The sequence below is a fragment of the Coffea eugenioides genome, chromosome 8 (assembly GCF_003713205.1).
Source record: "Coffea eugenioides isolate CCC68of chromosome 8, Ceug_1.0, whole genome shotgun sequence".
NCBI classification, from domain to species: domain Eukaryota; kingdom Viridiplantae; phylum Streptophyta; class Magnoliopsida; order Gentianales; family Rubiaceae; genus Coffea; species Coffea eugenioides.
In genome coordinates this window covers 6,959,611-6,981,613 of record NC_040042.1, presented here as the reverse complement: position 1 = coordinate 6,981,613, position 22,003 = coordinate 6,959,611, and the positions used below count along the sequence as shown (strand labels likewise).

Genomic DNA, 22,003 nt, shown 5'->3' with positions numbered 1-22,003 from the left:
TTTGGTAATAATCGATTTCGCATTCAAATTTGGTAAAATGAAATAGGGTACCGCATTACTGCATTCGAATACCAAATTAATTTATAAAATTATATAATATATAGATCAATGCTATTTAGTATTAGTATATACTACTAATATATTATTATATTATATAGGTAAATGCTATTAATAATAGTAGTATATGGTATTATCATGTACTTATAATAATAATAATATATAATAATGTACAATCTATTATTTTAGTATTTGTTAATTGTTATATGATTATAATAATACAAATATATAGTAATACATAACAATATAACATAACTATAATACATATTATTTTATATATGAGTAACATGACTAGAATTAGATAATAATTAATACATATATGTATAATATTAAATATTAAACAATAAACATAATTAGTAATTAGAATTTAGATATTGGTAATTTGATACATCATTCATGTTTTCACTAATCTTAAGGTTTTAAATATAAACAAGACAACTAAGCAGTGTAAGTGAAGACATATGAATTGCAAATCAATGTATTAGTGTATTGACTTTCACAATAAATTATAAGTAAATGAATACATATGATTTAGATATTAGTGTAAGTAAATAAGTTTTATTTTGATTTGAAATAAATTATAAGTTTGTAACTAATATAACTTATCACTAATCATTGTAATTTGTAAGTTTGTAACTAATATTACTTATTATTAATTATTGTAAATTATAAATTCATAAATTATCACTAATCATTTGTACAGTCTAAGGTTTATTCTAATTTAAATTAATCACTTTTTATGTGTTCCTTAAATCATAGACTAAGGATTCTAGGTATAAGTGATCAAAAAAATGCCAATTAAACCACAAAATGATTAGAACATAAGTAATGTGTTAAATTATGAATAAATTTGGGGATCAAATCAGTAATAATTTTTAAATCATTGAGGAACATAATGAATGTATTATAATTTAGGAGCCCCAATTTGTAAATTAAAAATTACACAATCACTTCCTTCGGGACCATAACAGGTTATCTCATCAGTTTTTTTTTTAATAGGCCGAATTCATTACCATTTCCGAATTCGAAATCGGTTGCGAAATGAATTCGCTTATAACCAATTCGAAATTGAAAGCGGTTTAGATTTTTATAAATCAAATAATCGAATTCAACTAATCGAATTACCGAATTTGTACCGTTTGTTCACCCCTAATTACAATGATGGCTTGAATATTTGATAGCTACAAGGTTTACCGCTGACAGCATATAGACCAGATTCATAGAAGTATTTGTCTTCTTAATATTCCCACTTTTTGACAATTAGCTGTGGCTCGTCTTGAGTGTTTATATCCGGTTTTTGTCTCAACCCAAAAGAGATTGGAAAATGTCCACTTTTCAGCCCCAGTGCTTGGGGGTGGGATCAATTCAGTCCCGGTAATTTCAATGAAAACATATTTAGTCCCTAAAGTTTTGATTTTTTGATCAATTAGAAACAATTGACATTTAATCATTCTTTTTTTTTTGAATTTTAGATTTTTTGTTGTGTAAATAGGAGGTTTTGAATAAAAAACGTTCTACGTACAGTCGCTTCTACCGTATCACCCAATTCAACCCTCTTCTAATATTTTAATCATTCAATTTGGGCTAAAATTGACATTTTAATCACTAAATTTGGATAGAATAAAGTACGCTAGGGGGACGTATCATTAGTGAAAAGAATTGGTAGAGGCAAAATTCATTAGAATCTCAAAATTTATTAGACAAAATTCATTAAAATTTGAAAAAAAAAGATAAATGTGCCAAATGATTGGCTATAAAGAATTAGAAGGAAATTGAAATAGGTCGAGTCTCATGAATTTTATCCCACTCCCCTCCCCCCACATTTTATTCCATCCAAATTAAGTGATTAGACATTAATTTCAATCCAAATGGAGTGATTAAGCATCAATTGTCCCTAATTGGTCAACAAACAAAAGTTACCGGACTAAATAATGTGTTTCTGCTGACACAATAAGGAACCTAATTGATCCAACTCCCAAACAATGAGGATAGAAAGTGTATTTTTTCCAAAGAAAAACTCAATGTTCTAACAAGCAAGGTTTCTTGGGGTCAATAAAGTCCTTTAATTGTAACAATCTGTATTCCAAAGGAGATTGGATCAAATTAGGAATGTACTCCATTCAAATTGATCGAAATAAAATCTGTACAAAGGTATAGACATAAGTGGTAAGTCTAGCAATATACATCTTGCAACCCTAAGAGTTTCAAAACTAATTTTTTAAGTATGTCATCCAAAACAAACTTTAAATAAATGAAAAAAAAAAAACTGAAAGACCTAAAAATCTAAGGGGGCCAAAAAAAAAAAAGAAGTCTTTTGACTGTACAATTGAATTCGTTTCTTTCTTTTCTCCATAGATGCAATTGAGAATTTACTTGAACCAAGTGAGATTTCTACCACTTTGCCATCTAACTCAAAGTTCATCTTTCTTCCAATTCCTTTTCATCTTGGGGCCAATGGGACCTTCTTCTCCAAAAAGTTCATTTGGAAATAAATTAACCAAACTTTGAAAAATTGATTTGTATACTCCTATCAAAATATTTTCCACAAATTTCACTAAAAGACCAAGGTTGTATGTCACTCTTGGTCCCCATTCTCTAGCATAGTACAGCCATGGTGGCTTCACAATTGGTGGACTAAGATAATCAGCTGAAACTATCACATACCTATCTCCAGTGTTCAAAATTAAGTTGCTTTTAGCCATATCATTCCTTATTCCAAATCCAGCAGCACCTTGTAAATCCAAACCTGGCTTTGAATAAAATGCATGGCCATGCAAAGATGAATAGGCCACAAATTTGTTACTTCCATTTTGAAATTCAAGAATTGATGCATCAATCCATGTTCCAGAACTGTGTTGGGAGAAAAAAACTTTTTGCAGCATTCCATTAAAATTGCTGATTCTTAGAGTCATGTGCTCCCAGTCACCAACATGTTCTCCAAGTTTGCTTAGTGAAATATCAATAGGTCCAAATTTAAGCATCCCAGGTCCATTGAATGGGCAGAAAATCCAAATAACTATGTCACTATATGTTCCACCAAACATTGATTTCACATGAAGATATGCCTTAGAGCCTGGAAAATTGCCTCTCTTGAGTTTCTCTTTTGACGTTTCATCAGCAGGAAGGTCCAGCCAATATCTTCCATCATCTAAACCACCTTGTGGAAGATTTTCACCTTGGGATTTGATTGGACTAGGGGTTGATTCTTGTCCCTTTGTGTATAGTAACGCTCCATTGGAAAAAAACCAATTTACTGAAGAGGGAAGGTAAGTTTCTTGGGGATGAAAGTATATCAATGGAGCATATGTCTGAAATAGTGCATGAATTTGCCTTAGATTGGGCGTGGATTCAATGGAAAACAAGGAGAAATTGTTGTTTTTCAAGCAAGATACAGATGTGAGTGCATCTGCATCCCAATTTTTCATGAATATGAATGAACCAACAGGTACACCTTGATCCAGGGTCCCTCTAGCACTTGGTCTTAGACTATATGCACTGAATCCATCAGCACTAATTGATGAACTTTCACCCCAAATCCATTTCTCAATATCACAGTCATGAGTGAAATCAGACCGAACACATCGGATTTTATCCAGGGAAGGCTTCTCTGATGCGCTAGTAACAACATACCCTACAGCTTCATAACCATCAGGAGGAATTGGATACCAAATGTAACCAGGGCCACTTTGCCTGATTTTGGACAGCTCACTGCTCCAGACTAGTGTGTAATCGATAGGGCTTTTTAGAGTTTCCGGCTGACCGGTGCCGTTAGCGACATCTTTTCCGACAAGTAATGAGCCGAAAAGAGGTTGATCATTAGGTTGGCTATAGCTTCCAAGCATGAAAAATCCCTCTGGTATTTCTGAAGGCTCGTAAAATGTAGCTCCAAGGTCCTTCAGTCCACCATGGTACACTGCCCATATTTTCTTGAAAGTTGTAATTTGGTACACATGAAGTCCTCCTAGGTCCATATATCCTCTAGCGAAGCTACCACCTATTTTATGCACCAAAAAAAGGAAAAATCAACAATGGTTATGAGTTAGAAATGACTTAAGATATCATCCAATAATTTTAAGGTAGAATAAGGAATGATATTAACCAGGAGGCCATGTTGGTAATGGAAAGGGAAATTCAAATGTGGAATGTACTGGCAAATTGCTTTCTTTCATTGCGGGTCTGGTAAATGGAGGACCAAGAAGAATGCACAGAAGACTAGAGCTTACAAAACAAATTAAGATTACGAAAACTTGACAATGAAAATGCATGTTGCAAACATGGGGAGCCAATTCATTAGAAAGTTGATATATAAGACAAAGTTCACCCCAAAAAATCTACACACCAAGAAATGAATTTATACTCTCGTGCAAGTTATGATCTTTTGGTCCAATCACAAGCTTTCTTATAACCTAGTGTTGCAAGCTATTTAAGTGTAATGTTTTCTGCTTTTTCTTCTTACTCATGATTTTGTTATTTGTTTATTCTTTGTTCTGGTTCTTCTAACTCACATTTTTAGCAAAAACTTGCACCAGAATTAACTACTTATGCAAGTAAATGGACAGGATTTTTGAAACTTTTAGAGCCAGAAGGATGAGATATGCCAAATTGATTCCCTTGTGCTCAATTCATGAGCAATACAAAAACAAATTGAGGAAAGAAAGAGCAATGAGTACTTTCATACATCAATTTAAAAAGTTAAACATCTTTAGGACTTGACGAAAGGATGCTAAAGTACTGTTGGTGATGTTGCATTTTCGTGACGTCCTTGAAGTTTTCTTGTGAGAATCAAGCTACTATAAGTGACCAATAGATGGTTAATCATATTTGGCTAGAAGTCTTTTTCATAGGTTACTCAGATAATTAGATTAGCTACTTCTTGATTGTAAGAATCTGGTAGCAAACAACAAATTATATTCTTCCCTCAAAGGATCGACAAGAAACACAAGGCTCAAACCATATGCTTTTAGTTTGATGCATGGCTCGAGTAATTAGCAACCCTTGATTCTTGAACCAGACATGCCTTCTTCTCAAGAAATTAATATTAATCAGATGAGACACAGATAGCGTAACATCTTCGGGGGATATTTCCATGGTTTTTGTCAGTAATAAGAACATTCCGTGGAGAATTTAACATAATCAATAGGACATGAAACGCCAAACTACTCCCACGTCTTCAAGAAAATGACGAGCATCGAAAGTAATGACACGATGAAATATAGGACAAAGAACTAAAATCTTGGCGTGTAATTGTTAACCTCAAGCTAATTAGGGATCAAGGTTGAAGGTCTCTGTTACTTCATGTCTCACCTCTTGCTAGCTACTAGCTACTAACCCATGGAAATATTATATACTAAATGACATGCGTCAAAGTAAGTATTTTAAGGAAAATCATATATTAACCGATGTATGATTTGAGCGACAGAAATAAACTAAAAGATAATAGATTTTCTTGATTTTAAAGATTTCATATTTGTATATATCGTTGAGAAATGTCGTGATTTACAGTTACTTTTTGTAGGTAAACAACATTAACACTATCTTGTTATTCCCTTTGTGTGCAAATTCTTAAAATCAAATGGAGCCGACTTCTTCACCCACGTTTCCCTATTTCATCTCCTTTGCTGGGGCAATAAGATCAGTGCCAATGGCTAATTAGTCCACAGCACTTATCAAAGGCAGCATTTGGCACTCCCCAAGTAATTTGAATAGAATGATACAAAATTTATATGTTTAAACTTGTTGAACAATTATGTTTTATGCGCCCAATTAAGGGTAGAACAATTAGCAAAAGCATGCCAACAAAACAATTAGCCAAAGCATTGGCCACAACAAAATGCTTTTGCTACAACCTCAACATAGCCGACAATATATTTATGCAATATTTATCGGTACCATAAAAATTTTCACGTTAAAGGACTCAAATATATTTATAGAGAATTCTTACTTCCTTGTATCAAAAAATAGTTTGAAACGGAAAAAAATGGGTACCATATCCAAAATTTGAGATGAATGTGGAGCTACCTTCCCTTCCAAATCTTGCAAATGATTAACTAAATTTTGTAGTTGCAAAAACAAGCTCGCTAGGCTGGGCTTCTTCGCAAACAAGTTTTGAACTAGACTTGGTAGGGTACGCCAGGCCCAGGCTTTAGTGCAACGCCAAGGCGACGCTCGAGAGCCCCGGTAGCAAGCTACCGAACTGGGCTCTCCCCTTTAAAAAATTGAGTTAATATCGTGTGGGCCGATGGCCCACGTATCAGATATTAAACTGATAAGAACAGATACTACACTTGATCTTAGCCAAAAGGCCGAGAAAGGTATGCTTTTGCTCGTATTGGGTTTCATTATTTATAGCCTCGCAATTGCCGACTCTTCCTCTCGTTGGCCGATGTGGGATTTAAAACGTTGCGTCCACCCTCCAAGGGAAAGAGATTAAATGGCTTCTATTGGTCCCATGACTCCAAATTTCCTCACGAGTATAAATTTTGCATTTTGATTTGTTTGATTTACTTCGCAATTAACTGTAAAATCTTCTATTGAGGCTCAAGTTTTGGGGATTCTAATGCCGAGGATGCGGCAAATTTTATACCGCTTTTAAACGATGGAATATGTATGTTTGTGCTTGGAAAGGAGATTATTTAAAAAAATTATTTGAAATAACAATGTAATATTTTTTGTGATGTAATATATTTGAGATAAAATGGTGATTGAAAATTCTTTTGGTACGATGAAATATGTATGGTTTTTCCTTGGAAAGGAGATTATTTGAAAACAAAAATTATTTAAAGTAACATTATAATACTTTTTGTAATGTGATATATTTGAAATAAAATAATAATTGAAAATACTTTTGATACGAGCTATTGAACATATAAGAAGTTAAAAGGACCATCACAAGTTCTGTGACAACATTGTATCGTAAGCCTTGAAATTGTAACATATGTTTACAACTTTTTCCACTTTATGGTCAAAATACTTGGGGTCTAACATTTAATACCAAAGCAATAAGTAACCAAACAACTAGGGATGGCAATGGGGCGGGGGACCCCTCCCCCACCCCCCGCCCCCGTTGCCTATTAATTCCCCCTGACCCCCGCCCCGTCCCCCTCCTCCCACTCCCCCCGCCCTGCCCCGCTTACCCCGCGGGGCTAATAAAATTTTATTATAGTTAAATTTTAATAAATAATCAAGTACTAAAATATCAACACATCACCAAGTTATTATTCATTGTAATTTTACAATTGAAACTCATAAAAACAATCAAACAAAAGTTATTTGAATACAATCCAACATGATGAAATAAATACAACTAAAATAGTTAAGTTTTCACTTTTGGTACAAATACAATCACTAATTCATTATTGTGTTTGTGCTTTTTTTTTGAGAAAAAAGTGTTATTCTATTAAGTGTAATTAGAAATTTAGTATAAATGTATTAGTAAATTTAGTATAACTAATTAATAAATTCTATTAGTAGACATGTCTAATTATTCGTATAATTGATAATATCAATTATATTACATACACTAATATACATTATATAATACATCTAACTAATAATATCATTATCATAAGTTTATAACTAATTAAATTACAAATTATATATAATTATTTATATATATTTATCTATATATATACTTTTTTTGCTGGTGGCGGGGCGGGGGTACCCCCGCCCCCCGCCCCGTTTCTAAACTGGGGGAAAAATTCTCCCCCGCCCCCTGAGAGCCCCCCACGGGGCGGGTGCCCCCATTGCCATCCCTACAAACAACGTTAGCTTGGTCAAATTTGTTAATTTTAGTTACTACGATTCATTAAAAAAAAGACAGAAATTAAGTAGCCAAATGGATATAATTGATAACCAATATTGATTTGTCATATAATTTGCTATTGACCATCAAACTAATTGAAGAAAATGAACTAAACAAACGATTGAATTAGGGGTACAATCTCATAGCCTTGATGAGCCTTATTGAATATAATATTTTAATATTAGGAAATTACCAAATGCTTTTAGTTTTGGAGTCGCTACATTTACAACAAATATCTCTTTGCTTATCATTATAAAGTAAATTTACCCAATAATAGATAATTAATATTCACTTCAATTATTTTTTACTTAATTTTTAAAAATTTCTCCATTTGATCATAAATACTTTAAAATACATTGACATTCTAAATATAACTAAAATAATATCACTTATTTCCATTAACTTGTTATCTCGTGCAATATATGCACGGACAAAATTCTAGTAGCATACATGCATCAATTAGGATGTGATTATGTGGTGTCTACGTAAGAATGAGAGCAACAAAAGAGATGCAAAGAGAAATTTAGTATTGTATTACTAAGGTTGTCCAAGATTTTGGAGATCAAGTGAAAGTTTGTTACTTAAAATTTTCCACACATATTAAGGGATAATTAACTGGGACTCATGTTAAGTGAAATTAATTAATTTCTCACTTACAATTTTGAGTATCGTATTCCTATGCTTGTCCAAGAAATATGGGGGATTGCTGTTAATTATGCACAATGCTAAAAGGAGTGCAATGACAAACACTCAAACATAAGTATGGGTGGGGCTAAATCCACACCTCCACAATCTAAATCCATACCCTTTATAACTAAATTGACCCAAAAACCCATAGGATTTATAGGGAGAAACTTTTTCCATCAAAAAATAGTCTTTTTTGGTGAAAATAGATGATACCAATTTGCATTTAAAATTTACACCATTATGACTGATCTTAAAATTTCTAATATTTTTTTAATTTACCTCGATGGCATTTATTTGTTCCCTTATTTGGTGAAGAAAATGTTTTTCTCTCTTTTTATCGTGTAAAAGGAGATGAGAGATTTTTTAAAAAATTGTGTTAAGAAAATATTTTTACCTTTTTGGCGCATTATACTTCAAAGTTGATTTAAGTATAATTCTAGAAAACAACAGATCAATAACTAAGATGATGGTATCAAACAATTTTTATTAATTAAAATTTGTAATTAGTTTTTTCAAACATCTCTTGCTATATGAAAAACAAGCTTTTGTATTGAAAAAAGTTTTTATAAATCTCCTATCGGCTTTATTGTCATCTTAATGCTAGGGGTGTGGATTTAGATTGAGGTAACGTGGATTTACCCCATCCCATAAGTATTTGTTATGAAAAAAATATCAATTATTCTGCCTATAAAAATAATATAAATATTAAATGATTGACCTCTTCGATGCATATATAAGCAATAACAATAATTTTTTCTTTTTCCCAATTAAGAATGTCGTTATCTATGAAAGGATCATGTTTAAGAGCCATAAGAAAAAGAAAGTACCCAAATGTGGCTGCTATTCCGTGCTGCCTTTTTTCTATATTTTTATTCAATTATTGACTGACTATTCCCACGTCTTCAAGAAAATGACGAGCATCGAATGTAATGACACCATGTAATATGGGACAAGAACTAAAATCTTGGCGTGTAATTGTTAACCTCAAGCTAATTAGGGATCAAGGTTGAAGGTCTCTGTTACTTCATCTCTCACCTCTTGCTAGCTACTAGCTATTAACCCATGGAAATATTATACTAAACGACATGCATCAAAGTAAGTATTTTAAAAAAATTCATATATTAAGCGATATGTGACTTAAACGATAGAAAAAAAGTAAAAGATGATCCACTTTCTTGATTTTAGAAATTCTCATATTTGTATTTGTGTATATCGTTAAGGAATGCCGTGATTTACAGTTACTTTTTGTAGGTAAACAACATTAACAGCTATCTTGTTATTCCCTTTATGTGCAAATTCTTAAAAATCAAATGGAGCGGACTTCTTCACCCACGTATCCCTATTTCATCTCCTTTGCTAGGGGCAATAAGATCAGTGCCAATGGCTAATTAGTCCACAGCACTTATCAACCACAGCATTTGGCATTCCCCGGCCAAAGAAGTAATTTGAATAGAATGATGAAAAATTTATATGTTTAAACTTGTTGCACAATTATGTTTTATGTCCCCAATTAAGGGTAGAACAATTAGCAAAAGCATAGCCAACAAAACAATTAGCCAAAGCATTGGCCACAAGAAGATGCTTTTGCTACAACCTCAATATATTGTTGGATATATTGAGCCGAGCTTGTTTATCACAAACAAGCCAAGCTTGCACGAGCTCGTGCAAAATTAACCCCAATAAAAATCTATAATTTTTAATTTTTATACTTTTGAATTGTAAAATAAATGACATATATATTCTTCTTTATCAAGTCTAATCGAACTACAGATAACAGATGAATCAAACTTACTCGACTTGTTAATTAAACAAAGCATATCTCGAGCTCGACTAGTTGATCATAATTACGAGCTCGAACCTTATCGAGCAATCAAACTGCTCGTTCCAACAGCTCTGCTTAAAACTAAAGGACTCAAATATATCTATAGAGAGAATTTTTACTTTTCTTAGGTCAAGAAATAGTTTGAAACTAAAAGTTGGGGACCATATCTAAAAGTTGAGATGATGGTGGAGCTACCTTACCTTCCAAATCTTGCAAATGATTAACTAAATTTTGTCGTTCAAAAAGTAGCCCACTTAGCTGGGCTTCTTCGCAAACAAGTTTTCAACTAGACTTGGTAGGGTACGCCAGGCCCAGGCTTTAGTGCCGCGCCAAGGCGACGCTCAAGAGCCCTGGTAGCAAGCTACCGAACTGGGCTCTCCCCTTTAAAAAATTGAGTTAATATCGTGTGGGCCGATGGCCCACGTATCAGATATTAAACTGATAAGAACAGATACTACACTTGATCTTAGCCAAAAGGCCGAGAAAGGTATGCTTTTCTTTGTATTGGGTTACATTATTTATAGCCTCGAAATTGCCGACTCTTCCTCTCGTTGGCCGATGTGGGATTATAAACGTTGCGTCCACCCTCCTCAAGTTTTTAGCGGTGCTTTAAAGTGGAAGAGATTAAATGGCTTCTATTGGTCCCATGACTCCAAAATTCCTCGCGAGTATAAATTTTGCATTTTGGGTCTGTTTGGTTGGAAGTAAAATGTTTTCCTTGGGAAAATATTTTCCGTAGAAGTAATTTTTCATGAAAATCATTTCCCTTTCATCATTTTCAGGTGTTTGGTTAGCTTATTGAAAATATTTTCTTACTTCATTTTTCTGGTGTTTGTTTAACTTTTGAAATATTTTCACTTTTATCTCTATCTTTACTTTCTACACATGATAACTACATACTTCTTCCCATGCAAAATAAGAAAATTTATCTCATTGTTTAACTTTAAAAAATCTTGGAGAAATGTATATATGAATAAAAAATATCTTCTTAAGCAATAAACAAATTGCTGGTCATTTAGTCTCAAATATCAATCACATGCAATGCTTATTGTGACATATATCTTGCACTCTCACTGCTGAAAGTTTCTCTAGAAAAGAATGTCCCTATTATACATAATTAATTACTAGCATAGGATGAGCAGGATGAGATTTTTTTTTTTATTTTGAATATACTAGGGGGAAGGTTGGGTTGGGTTAGGTGGTACGGGGGAGGGAGTGTAAGGAAGAGGTTTTGGGTTCGAGTCCTCCTGTTTACACTAAAAAAAAAAAAAAAATAACATACTACAAGATGTTTTCAGTAAGTTTGGAACATACTACAGGCGGGATGCATGCATTTCAGAAAACAACTTCAGTAAGTTTGGAAGGGAAGTTGTTTTCCATAAGATGAGTGAAAATATTTTACATAGGAAAATGTTTTCAGTAACTTTTGTGTAACCAAACACGGGAAATTAGGAAAATATTTTCACCCGAAACAAACGGACCCGAAACAAATGCTTTAAAGGGGAAGAGATTAAATGGCTTCCTATTGGTCCCGTGACTCCAAAATTCCTCACGAGTATAAATTTTGCATTTTGATTTGTTTGATTTACTTCGCAATCAATTGTAAAATCTTCTATTGAGGCTCAAGTTTTTGGGATACTACTGCCGAGGATGCGGCAAATTTTATACCGCCTTTAAACGATGGAATATGTATGTTTGTGCTTGGAAAGGAGATTATTTGAAAAAATTATTTGAAGTAACATATTGGGTTTGTTTGGATTGAAGATTATTTGAAATATTTATTTGAGATAATTACTGTAGTACTTTTTGCGACGTGATGTATGTGAAATAAAAAGGTGGTTAGAAATTATGTGTATGATGCAAGCAAAACAAAGGTTCCGTTTGATAAACTGAATCTGAATTCTGAAGTCTGAATTTTGAAATCTGAATATTGAAATAATTAATTTGCTGAATTTTAAGCACTGAAAAGAAATATATGAATATCTGAATTTTAATGCTAAATCTATTTATACTATTTGATAAATATTTATAACTGAATGCTTAATAAGTCTAATTTAACAATTTTGCCCTTATGTCTTTTCATTTAAAAAAGAAATAGAACCTATGATTTAATTAGTTTAAAATTGTCAGGTATGAAAATGACAATATTTATTTCTAAATCAAATTAATGTAAAATAAAAATATATTATATGAGGAGTAAGGAGAAGATGTAAAAGTCATTAAAAAGGAAGAAAAGAGAAATAGAAAACCATTAGATATAGAATATCAGGTTATTTAATTAGATAAAAATTTTGAGGATAATTAACAAATAAGGATAGATTTGGTAGATAAGATAAGGTAGTTGAAGTAATTTTATTGATTCTTATCAGAATTAAACATTCAGTTAGAATTCTTGTGCTAAAAAAAATACACACAAGTTCAGCACTACTTAACAAATCCAGCAGATAGATTTTCATTTATCAAACACTCAAAAATATCTGAATGTCTGAAAAGATTCAGTTTCAACACTTTTTTATGTTATCAAACAGACCCAAAATTTGAAATTTTTTTTTGAAAACCTCTTAATCCAAACAGACCCATTGTAATACTTTTTATGATATGATATACTTGAGGTAAAATGGTGATTGAAAATTCTTTTGGTACGATGGAATATGTATGTTTTTGTTGGAAAGGAGATTATTTGAAAAAAAATTATTTGAAGTAACATTATAATACTTTTTGTAATGTAATATGTTTGAGATAAAATGGTGATTGTAAATTCTTTTGGTACGAGCCATTGAACATATAAGAAGTTAAAAGGACCATCACAAAGTTCTATGACAACATTGTATCGTAAGCCTTGAAATTGTAACATATGTTTACAACTTTTTCCTCTTTATGGTCAAAATACTTGGGATCTAACATTTAATACCAAAGCAATAAGTAACCAAGCACCGTTAGGTTGGTCAAATTCGTTAATTTCAGTTATTACGATTCACTAAATAAAAAAGAAGAAATTAAGTAGCCAAATGGAGATAATAGATAACCAATATTGATTCGTCATATAATTTGCTATTGACCATCAAACAAATTGAAGAAAATGAACTAGATAAACGGTTGAATTAGGGGTACAATTTCATAGCCTTGATGAGCCTTATTGAATATAATATTTTAATATTATGAAATTACCAAACGCTTTTCGGTTTGGGGTCGTTAAATTTACAACAATTACCTCTTTGCTTATCATTATAAAATAAATTTACGCAATAATACATAATTAATATTTGCTTCACTTATTTGTTTACTTAATTTTTAAAAATTTCTCCATTTGATCATAATACTTTAAAATACATTGACATCTCAAATGCAACTAAAATAATATCACGCATTTCCATTAAATTGTTACCTCGTGCAATACGTGCACGGACAAAATTCTAGTAGCATACATGCATCAATTAGAATGTGATTATGTGGTGTCTACGTAAGAATGAGGGCAAGAAAAGAGATGTAAAGAGAAATTTAATATCGTATTACTAAGGTTGTCCAAGATTTAGGAGATCAAGTGAAAGTTTGTAACTTAAAATTTTCCACACATATTAAGGGATAATTAAATGGGACACATGTTAAGTGAAATTAATTAATTTCTCACTTACAATTTTGAGTATCGTATTCCTATGCTTTTCCAAGAAATATGGGGGATTGTTGTTAATTATGCACAATGCTAAAAAGAGTGCAGTGACAAACACTCAAACATAAGTATGGGTGGGGCTAAATCCACACCTCCACAATCTAAACCCACACCCTTATAACTAAATTGACCCAAAAACCCATAGGATTTATAGGAAGAAACTTTTTCCATCAAAAAATAGTCTTTTTTGGTGAAAATAGATGATACCAATTTGCATTTAAAATTTACACCATTATGAATGATCTGAAAATTTCTAATATTTTTTTAATTCACTTTGATGGCATTTATTTTTTTTCCCTTAGTTGGTGAAGAAAATGTTTTTATCTCTTTTTATCATGTAAAAGGAGATGAGAGATTTTTTTTTTTTTAATTGTGTTAAGAAAATATTTTTACCTTTTTGGTGCATTGTACTTCAAAGTTGATTTAAGTATAATTCTAGAAAACACCGGATCAATAACTAAGATGATGGTATCAAACAATTTTGATTAATTAAAATTTGTGATTAGTTTTTTAAACATCTCTTGCTATATGAAAAAAAGCTTTGTATTGAAAAAAGTTTCTATAAATCTCCTAAGGACTTTATTGTCATCTTAATGCTAGGGGTGTGGATTTAGATTGAGGTAACGTGGATTTAGCCCCATCCCATAAGTATTTGTTATGAAAAAAATATCAATTATTCTGCCTATAAATATGGAATAAATATTAAATGATTGACCTCTTCGATGCATATATAAGCAATAACAATAATTTTTTCTTTTTCCAATTAAGAATGTCGTTATCTATGAAAGGATAATGTTTAAGAGCCATAAGAAAAAGAAAGTACCCATATGTAGCTGCTATTCCGTGCTGCCTTTTTTCTATATTTTTATTCAATTATTGACTGAGTATTCCCACGTCTTCAAGAAAATGACGAGCATCGAATGTAATGACACTGTAATATGGGACAAAGAACTAAAATCTTGGCGTGTAATTGTTAACCTCAAGCTAATTAGGGATCAAGGTTGAAGGTCTCTGTTACTTCATCTCTCACCTCTTGCTAGCTACTAGCTACTAACCCATGGAAATATTATATACTAAACGACATGCGTCAAAGTAAGTATTTTAAGGAAAATCATATATCAACCGATGTATGACTTGAGCGACAGAAATAAACTAAAAAATAACAGACTTTCTTGATTTTAGAAATTCTCATATTTGTATATATCGTTAAGGAATGTCGTGATTTACAGTTACTTTTTGTAGATAAACAACATTAACAGCTATCTTGTTATTCCCTTTATGTGCAAATTCTTAAAAATCAAATGGAGCCGACTTCTTCACCCACGTATCCCTATTTCATCTCCTTTGCTAGGGGCAATAAGATCAGTGCCAATGGCTAATTCGTCCACGGCACTTATCAACCACAGCATTTGGCACTCCCCGGCCAAAGAAGTAATTTGAATAGAATGATGAAAAATTTATATGTTAAACTTGTTGCACAATTATGTTTTATGTGCCCAATTAAGAGTAGAACAATTAGCAAAAGCATAGCCAACAAAACAATTAGCCACAACAAAATGCTTTTGCTACAACCTCAATATATTGTTAGATATATTGAGCCGAGCTTGTTTATCACAAACGAGCCGAGCTTGTTTATCACAAACGAGCCGAGCTTGCACGAGGTCGTGCAAATTAACCCTAATAAAAATCTATAATTTTTAATTTTTATACTTTTGAATTGTAAAATAAATAACACATATATTCTTCTTTATCAAGTCTAATCGAACTACAGATAACAAATGAATTGAATTTACTTGACTTATTAATTAAACAAGATAACAAATGAATTGAATTTACTCAACTTATTAATTAAACAAACATATCTCGAGCTCCACTAATTTATCATAATTAACGAGCTCGAGCCTCATCGAGCAATCAAACTGCTCGTTCCATTTAACAGTTCTACTTAAAACTAAAGGACTCAAATATATTTATAGAGAGAATTTTTACTTTTCTTAGGCCAAGAAATAGTTTGAAACTAAAAGCCGGGTACCATATCTAAAATTTGAGATGAATGTGGAGCTACCTTCCCTTCCAAATCTTGCAAATGATTAACTAAATTTTGTCGTTGCAAAAGCTAGCCCACTTAGCTGGGCTTCTTCGCAAACAAGTTTTCAACTAGACTTGGTAGGGTGCGCCAGGCCCAGGCTTTAGTGCCACGCCAAGGCGACGCTCGAGAACCCCGGTAGCAAGCTACCGAACTGGGCTCTCCCCTTTAAAACATTGAGTTAATATCGTGTGGGCCGATGGCCCACGTATCAGATATTAAACTGATAAGAACAGATACTACACTTGATCTTAGCCAAAAGGCCGAGAAAGGTATGCTTTTCTTTGTATTGGGTTACATTATTTATAGCCTCGCTATTGCCGACTCTTCCTCTCGTTGGCCGATGTGGGATTAATAACGTTGCATCCACCCTCCTCAAGTTTTTGGCGGTGCTTTAAAGGGGAAGAGATTAAATGGCTTCTATTGGTCCCATGACTCCAAAATTCCTCACGAGTATAAATTTTGCATTTTGATTTGTTTGATTTACTTCGCAATCAATTGTAAAATCTTCTATTGAGGCTCAAGTTTTTGGGATTCTACTGCCGAGGATGCGGCAAATTTTATACCGCTTTTAAACGATGGAATATTTATGTTTTTGCTTGGAAAGGAGATTATTTGAAAAAATTATTTGAAGTAATATTGTAATACTTTTTGTGATGTGATATATTTGAGATAAAATGGTGATTGAAAATTCTTTTGGTACGAGCCATTGAACATATAAGAAGTTAAATGGACCATCACAAGGTCTATGGCAACACTGTATGCGTAAGCCTTGAAATTGTAACATATGTTTACAACTTTTTCCTCTTTATGGTCAAAATACTTGAGGTCTAACATTTAATGCTAAAGTAATAAGTAACCAAACAATGGAGGGATTGTGTGATTCGAGAGAAGCGAGTGTAAGTGAGAGATCTCATGTTCGAACCTTTCTATTTATATTAAAAAACATTTATTAAAAAAAACAATTTGTTTGGATTGGGCTTTATTTCCCCAAATTTATTTGCTTACATCATCATTACAATTTTCAATACACCTTTTTACCTTCCCAATTACCTTTTTATCTCACATACATCACATCACAAAAAGTTCTACAGTAAAAATATCTCTAATAATTCACAATCCAAACAGACATGTTAGCTTGGTCAAATTCGTTAATTTCAATTATTAGGATTCATTAAAAAAAGCAGAAATTAAGTAGCCAAATGGAGATAATTGATAACCAATATTGATTCGATATATAATTTGCTATTTTTCATCAAACTAATTGAAGAAAATGAACTAGATAAATTGTTGAATTAGGGCTAGAATCTCATAGCCTTGATGAGCCTTATTAAATATAATATTTTTAATATTATGAAATTACACTTTTAGGTTTGGAGTCGCTAAATTTACAACAAATACCTCTTTGCTTATCATTGTAAAATAAATTTATACAATAATAGATAATTAATATTCACTTCAATTATTTGTTTATTTAATTTTTAAAAATTTCTCCATTTGATCATAATTCTTTAAAATACATTGACATCCCAAATGCAACTAAAATAATATCACGCATTTCCATTAAATTGTTACCTCGTGCAATATATGCACGGACAAAATTCTAGTGGCCCATATACATCAAGTAGAATGTGATTATGTGGTGTCTAGTAAGAATGAGGGCAAGAAAAGAGATGTAAAGAGAAATTTAATATTGTATTACTAATGTTGTCGAAGATTTAGGAGGTCAAGTGAAAGTTCGTTACTTAAAATTTTCCACACATATTAAGGGATAATTAAATGGGACACATGTTAAGTGAAATTAATTAATTTCTCACTCACAATTTGGAGTATCGTATTCCTATGCTTGTCCAAGAAATATGCGGGATTGTTGTTACTTATGCACAATGCAAAAAAAAAAAGGGAGTGCAATTACAAACACTCAAACATAAGTATTTGTTATGAAAAAAATAAAATGTATTGTCCCTGTAAAAATAGAATAAATATTAAATGGCCTCTTCGATGCATATATAAGCAATAACAATATTTTTTTCTTTTTTCCAATTAAGAATGTGGTTATCTATGAAAGGACCATGTTTAGGACCATAAGAAAAAGAAAGTACCCAAATGTGGCTGCTATTCTTTTTCTGTCAAGAAGTCAATTGACTTTTACTGACTCAACAAACCTAAACCCCAGAGCATACTCCAAAAGCCGGCAACTCTTGGAGCAGCCCCAGGAGACTTATCTACCCAGCAAACCCCAACCCCTTCCCCGATGTGGGACTAGAACTCACAAAATGTGGCTGCTATTCAGTGACTGCCTTTTTTCTATATTTTTATTCAACTATTGACTGAGTATTCCCTTGTATTTATTCAGAGCTCTACTGTTTATTGTTTATTTTTCATTAAATAAGTCATACTTTTATTGTTTTCTATTGTTCATTACCAATGTATACTTACAATTCTTCTAGCAATTTATTATTCTAGAGGTAGCTTAACTGCTACTGAAAGAGAATAAAAATTAATAAATCAAGAATTAAAAAAACCAATACGATAATGAAGATGAGAATACTTGTCCCACGTGGATCACCACTGACTTACACGATTTATTCTTTCAATTTGAGTATCCATCCCCCCGCGGGTTGCTTGGGCGGACTTCGCGTTCCTTAGTTAAGGCGCCGGTCCTGGGTTCGATTCAAAGCTTGGGCGGCTCGTGGTAACTTCCTGGGGATCGGTGGGACCCGCTCTCCTTAGGGTTGGTGGGACTAGTCGGGTGGTCCCGAATACCCCCAACTGAAAAAAAAAAAAAAAAAAATTTGAGTATCCAGGCAAATTTCAGTATCATCACAATTAATTTGCAATTTTAAAATAGTTAGGCATGTCTCTTCTGAGAGCCAATGGCCACATTGGATGGTCAATGGCTGCTACTGGCTAGACTTCACTGAAATGTATTTGTACGTAGACTTTTTGAGTTCCTTTTTGGATTATTATATTTAGGAGTTTTTGTAGAAAAAGATAGTATAGCAATTTGATATATGTGAAGCAAAATGGCGATTGAGAAATGTGTTCACGAAAAATATAAAAATTTTTCTGCGAATAACTACAATCCAAACAAATGGAATTTCAAGTATGGGATGTATATTGTCCTGCCAAATTCAAATTTGATATAAAATGTTATAATTTTTTGAGCATATAAATTTTCTTTTTGGTTATATGCTTAGCAAAAAATGGGCAGGAATAAATACTTTTTTACATGCACTCTTTGTGACGAGTCTACCATTTGAAGTATTTGAAGTAATGCAAACTTAGTCTTCTGTTATCCAAAAAAATAAAAATAAAAACTTCATCGACCAGTAAGAGGCTGACAGTTGAAATAATATAAAATTTTGACGAGTTTACGAATTACAATAATTATTAGTATTTTTATTATTTCACCCTCATAAACTTCTGTGTTAATTTGATGAAGATTGGACAATGGAGTGGCAAATTAGTTAGAAGAATGTGAAAAAACAAGGCTCCTAATGTAACTGCAGAGTATAATGTTTGCATAATTTCTGTTTTTTTTTTAATACTAACGAAGGTAAGAAGAAGAAAAAGTTCTTTCATTTGGAAAACATTTCGCTTAATTTAGTCACAATTTTGAAAAGAAAAATACGTAAAAGTATTTCTTATCATTTATTTGTCCAACAAATTACAAGCCAAACATAAAAAGAACGGATATTTCCAATGAAGAATCAATATTGCAATAACAAAGGAAATACTGAAAGCATCTCATTTTAATGGCATTGCGATACTTTGAAATGTGGGCTCTAAGTCTTTAATTGGCCTTCTTTTACGATCCTTCATCCCCACTCCAACTACCTTTCACCTTTGGACCAGTAGGACCATCCTCCCCATAAAATTCGTTAGGCAATATCTTCACCAATCTGGCAAATGCAGGTTTTAGATTTTGAGGCAACAATCTTTCGACTTTCTGAGCTTCAACCCCAGGCTCATAAACAATATTAGGACCCCATTTTCTCAAATAGTTCAGCCATGGTGGCTCAACAATTCCCAAGCCAAGATTCTCAGCTGAAACTATTGAATACTTTGCTCCTGTGTCCAAAAACTTGTCACTCTTTGCTGCATCATTTCTTATTCCAACATCACCTGCCCCTTGCAAAACAAGCCCTGGTTTTGGATAGTTTGGATGGCCACTCAATGCCGAATATGCGACTGGTTTATTAGTACCATCATGGAACTCAAGTAGTGGTGCATCTACCCATATTCCTTTGCTATGTTCTGAAAAATAAACTTTGTACAAAATCCCATTGAAATTGCTGATTCTTAGTGTCAAATGCTCCCAATCTCCAATATGTTCGCCAGTTCGGCCTAATGGGATGTCGATTATTCCGAGTTTAGCCGTTCCAGGACCATTAAATGGGTAAAAAATCCAAATTGCAATGTCTGTAAATGTTGCACCTAACATAGGTTTAATCTGGAGATACACCTCAGCACTTTGTAAATCTCCTTTCTTGACTCTTTCTTTGGCGTTTTTGTCAACAGGTAGGTCCAGCCAGTATGCTCCATCATTGGATTCGCCTTGGGGAAGGTTGGCACCATTATATTGGATGGCAACAGGATTTGGCTCCTCTCCCTTGGTATACAATAATGCACCGTTCTCAAAATACCAATTGACTGATGAGGGAAGGTAAGTTTCCTTGGGGTGAAAGAACAACCAAGGAGAATATGCCTGGAATAGTGCTTCAACCTGTTGCAAATTAGGCATGGATGAAAAATTGCTGAAGTTGTTATTCTTCAAACAAGCTATGGTTGTTGAAGAAGAATTATCATCTGATCCATTCTTGACTATGAACGTATTAACACCGACGCCTTGCGCTTGTATCCCTCTACCACTAGGCCTTGAACTGTACACATTGAAATCACTAGCACTGCTTGTTTTGCCTTGGCCCCAAATCCAGTTTTCAGATTCACATTTATCAGTGAGTTCAGAGATAACACATCGGACTTTATCAAGAGAAGGCTTGTCCGGTGTCGCGGTCACGACATAGCCAACAGCTCTGTAGCCATCAGGTGCTACTGGCAACCAAATGTAGCCATGGCCATCTTGGCTGGTCTTCAAGGACTCACTGCTCCAGACTAGAGTGTAGTCAGTTGGTTTCTTGAGAGTTTCATTGCTTGATGATTGATCACTGGAGGTGTCTTTTGCAACAAGAATCCAACCAAAAAAGGGTTGATTGTTAGGCTGGCTGTAGGATCCGAGCATGAAAAATCCATCTGGAATTTGGGATGGCTCATAAAATGTTGCACCAAGATCATCTGGTCCTCCTCCATAAATGGTCCAAACTTTGTTGAAGGTTGATGTTTGGTGCACTTGGAGCCCACCTAGATCAATATAATCACTTGCAAAGCCACCTCCTGTCATTCAAGCTCAAATGCATTAGTCAAGTAATGAAAAGGAAATATATACAAATCTACATCTAGGAGAAATAAAATCAAATTGGCCAAATGAAGATAGTCAATTGAACAATCATATCGTAGCTTCATGGTCAAATTTCTATTATAAGCTAAGAAGACTAGAGACTTAGTGGACCATGCACATATGCTTTTAACTTTTCTTGAAATGTCTAGAAATGAAAGAAAACAAGAAGATGAATTGATTAGAACCTGATGGCCATTTGGGCATTGAAGAGGGGAACTTGAAGATGGTGTCAATGGGCAAGGATTTGCTTTGTTTTTCTGAGGAAGAGGTGGCTGGGAGACGGTTTCCCATTTTTAATAACGTTTTCAAGGTGGTGTAGGAGAAGTATAGAGGAGGCTTCAGGTGTAGGAGAAGTATAGAGGAGGCTTCAGTTTCTATATATAAAGCAACAAACGAGGTCTGGATAAAAGTTAGATGGCTAA

General features: G+C 33.1%; 2 protein-coding genes and 3 non-coding genes across 5 annotated transcripts; all 5 read right to left on the bottom strand.

Moving 5' to 3' along the window:
* Window positions 1–2,468: 2,468 nt before the first annotated feature.
* On the bottom strand, window positions 2,469–4,028 carry LOC113780097. Its single transcript, XM_027325914.1, has one exon. The coding sequence runs from the start codon at window positions 4,026–4,028 to the stop codon at window positions 2,469–2,471; it is 1,560 nt and encodes a 519-aa protein (XP_027181715.1).
* Window positions 4,029–6,176: 2,148 nt separating this feature from the next.
* LOC113781838 lies at window positions 6,177–6,372 on the bottom strand. Its single transcript, XR_003469740.1, has one exon. It is a non-coding gene; the product is annotated as a U2 spliceosomal RNA (small nuclear RNA).
* Window positions 6,373–10,662: 4,290 nt separating this feature from the next.
* LOC113781799 lies at window positions 10,663–10,858 on the bottom strand. The gene has a single exon (XR_003469704.1). It is a non-coding gene; the product is annotated as a U2 spliceosomal RNA (small nuclear RNA).
* Window positions 10,859–16,200: 5,342 nt separating this feature from the next.
* LOC113781788 lies at window positions 16,201–16,396 on the bottom strand. Its single transcript, XR_003469693.1, has one exon. It is a non-coding gene; the product is annotated as a U2 spliceosomal RNA (small nuclear RNA).
* A 3,396-nt stretch (window positions 16,397–19,792) lies between these two features.
* LOC113780095 lies at window positions 19,793–21,872 on the bottom strand. Its single transcript, XM_027325913.1, has 2 exons — window positions 21,767–21,872; window positions 19,793–21,517 (listed from the first exon to the last, which is right to left on the bottom strand). The coding sequence occupies exons 1-2, from the start codon at window positions 21,870–21,872 to the stop codon at window positions 19,932–19,934; spliced, it is 1,692 nt and encodes a 563-aa protein (XP_027181714.1). The 3' UTR covers window positions 19,793–19,931.
* Between the last annotated feature and the right edge of the window lie 131 nt (window positions 21,873–22,003).

Excerpts from the sequence above, each read along its gene's own strand:
- LOC113780097 (XM_027325914.1), bottom strand. The coding sequence starts at position 4,028 with ATGGACCTAGGAGGACTTCATGTGTACCAAATTACAACTTTCAAGAAA.
- LOC113780095 (XM_027325913.1), bottom strand. The coding sequence starts at position 21,872 with ATGGGAAACCGTCTCCCAGCCACCTCTTCCTCAGAAAAACAAAGCAAA. Across the intron at positions 21,518-21,766 it reads AATGCCCAAATGGCCATCAG|GAGGTGGCTTTGCAAGTGAT; the intron begins GTTCTAATCAAT and ends CTTGAATGACAG.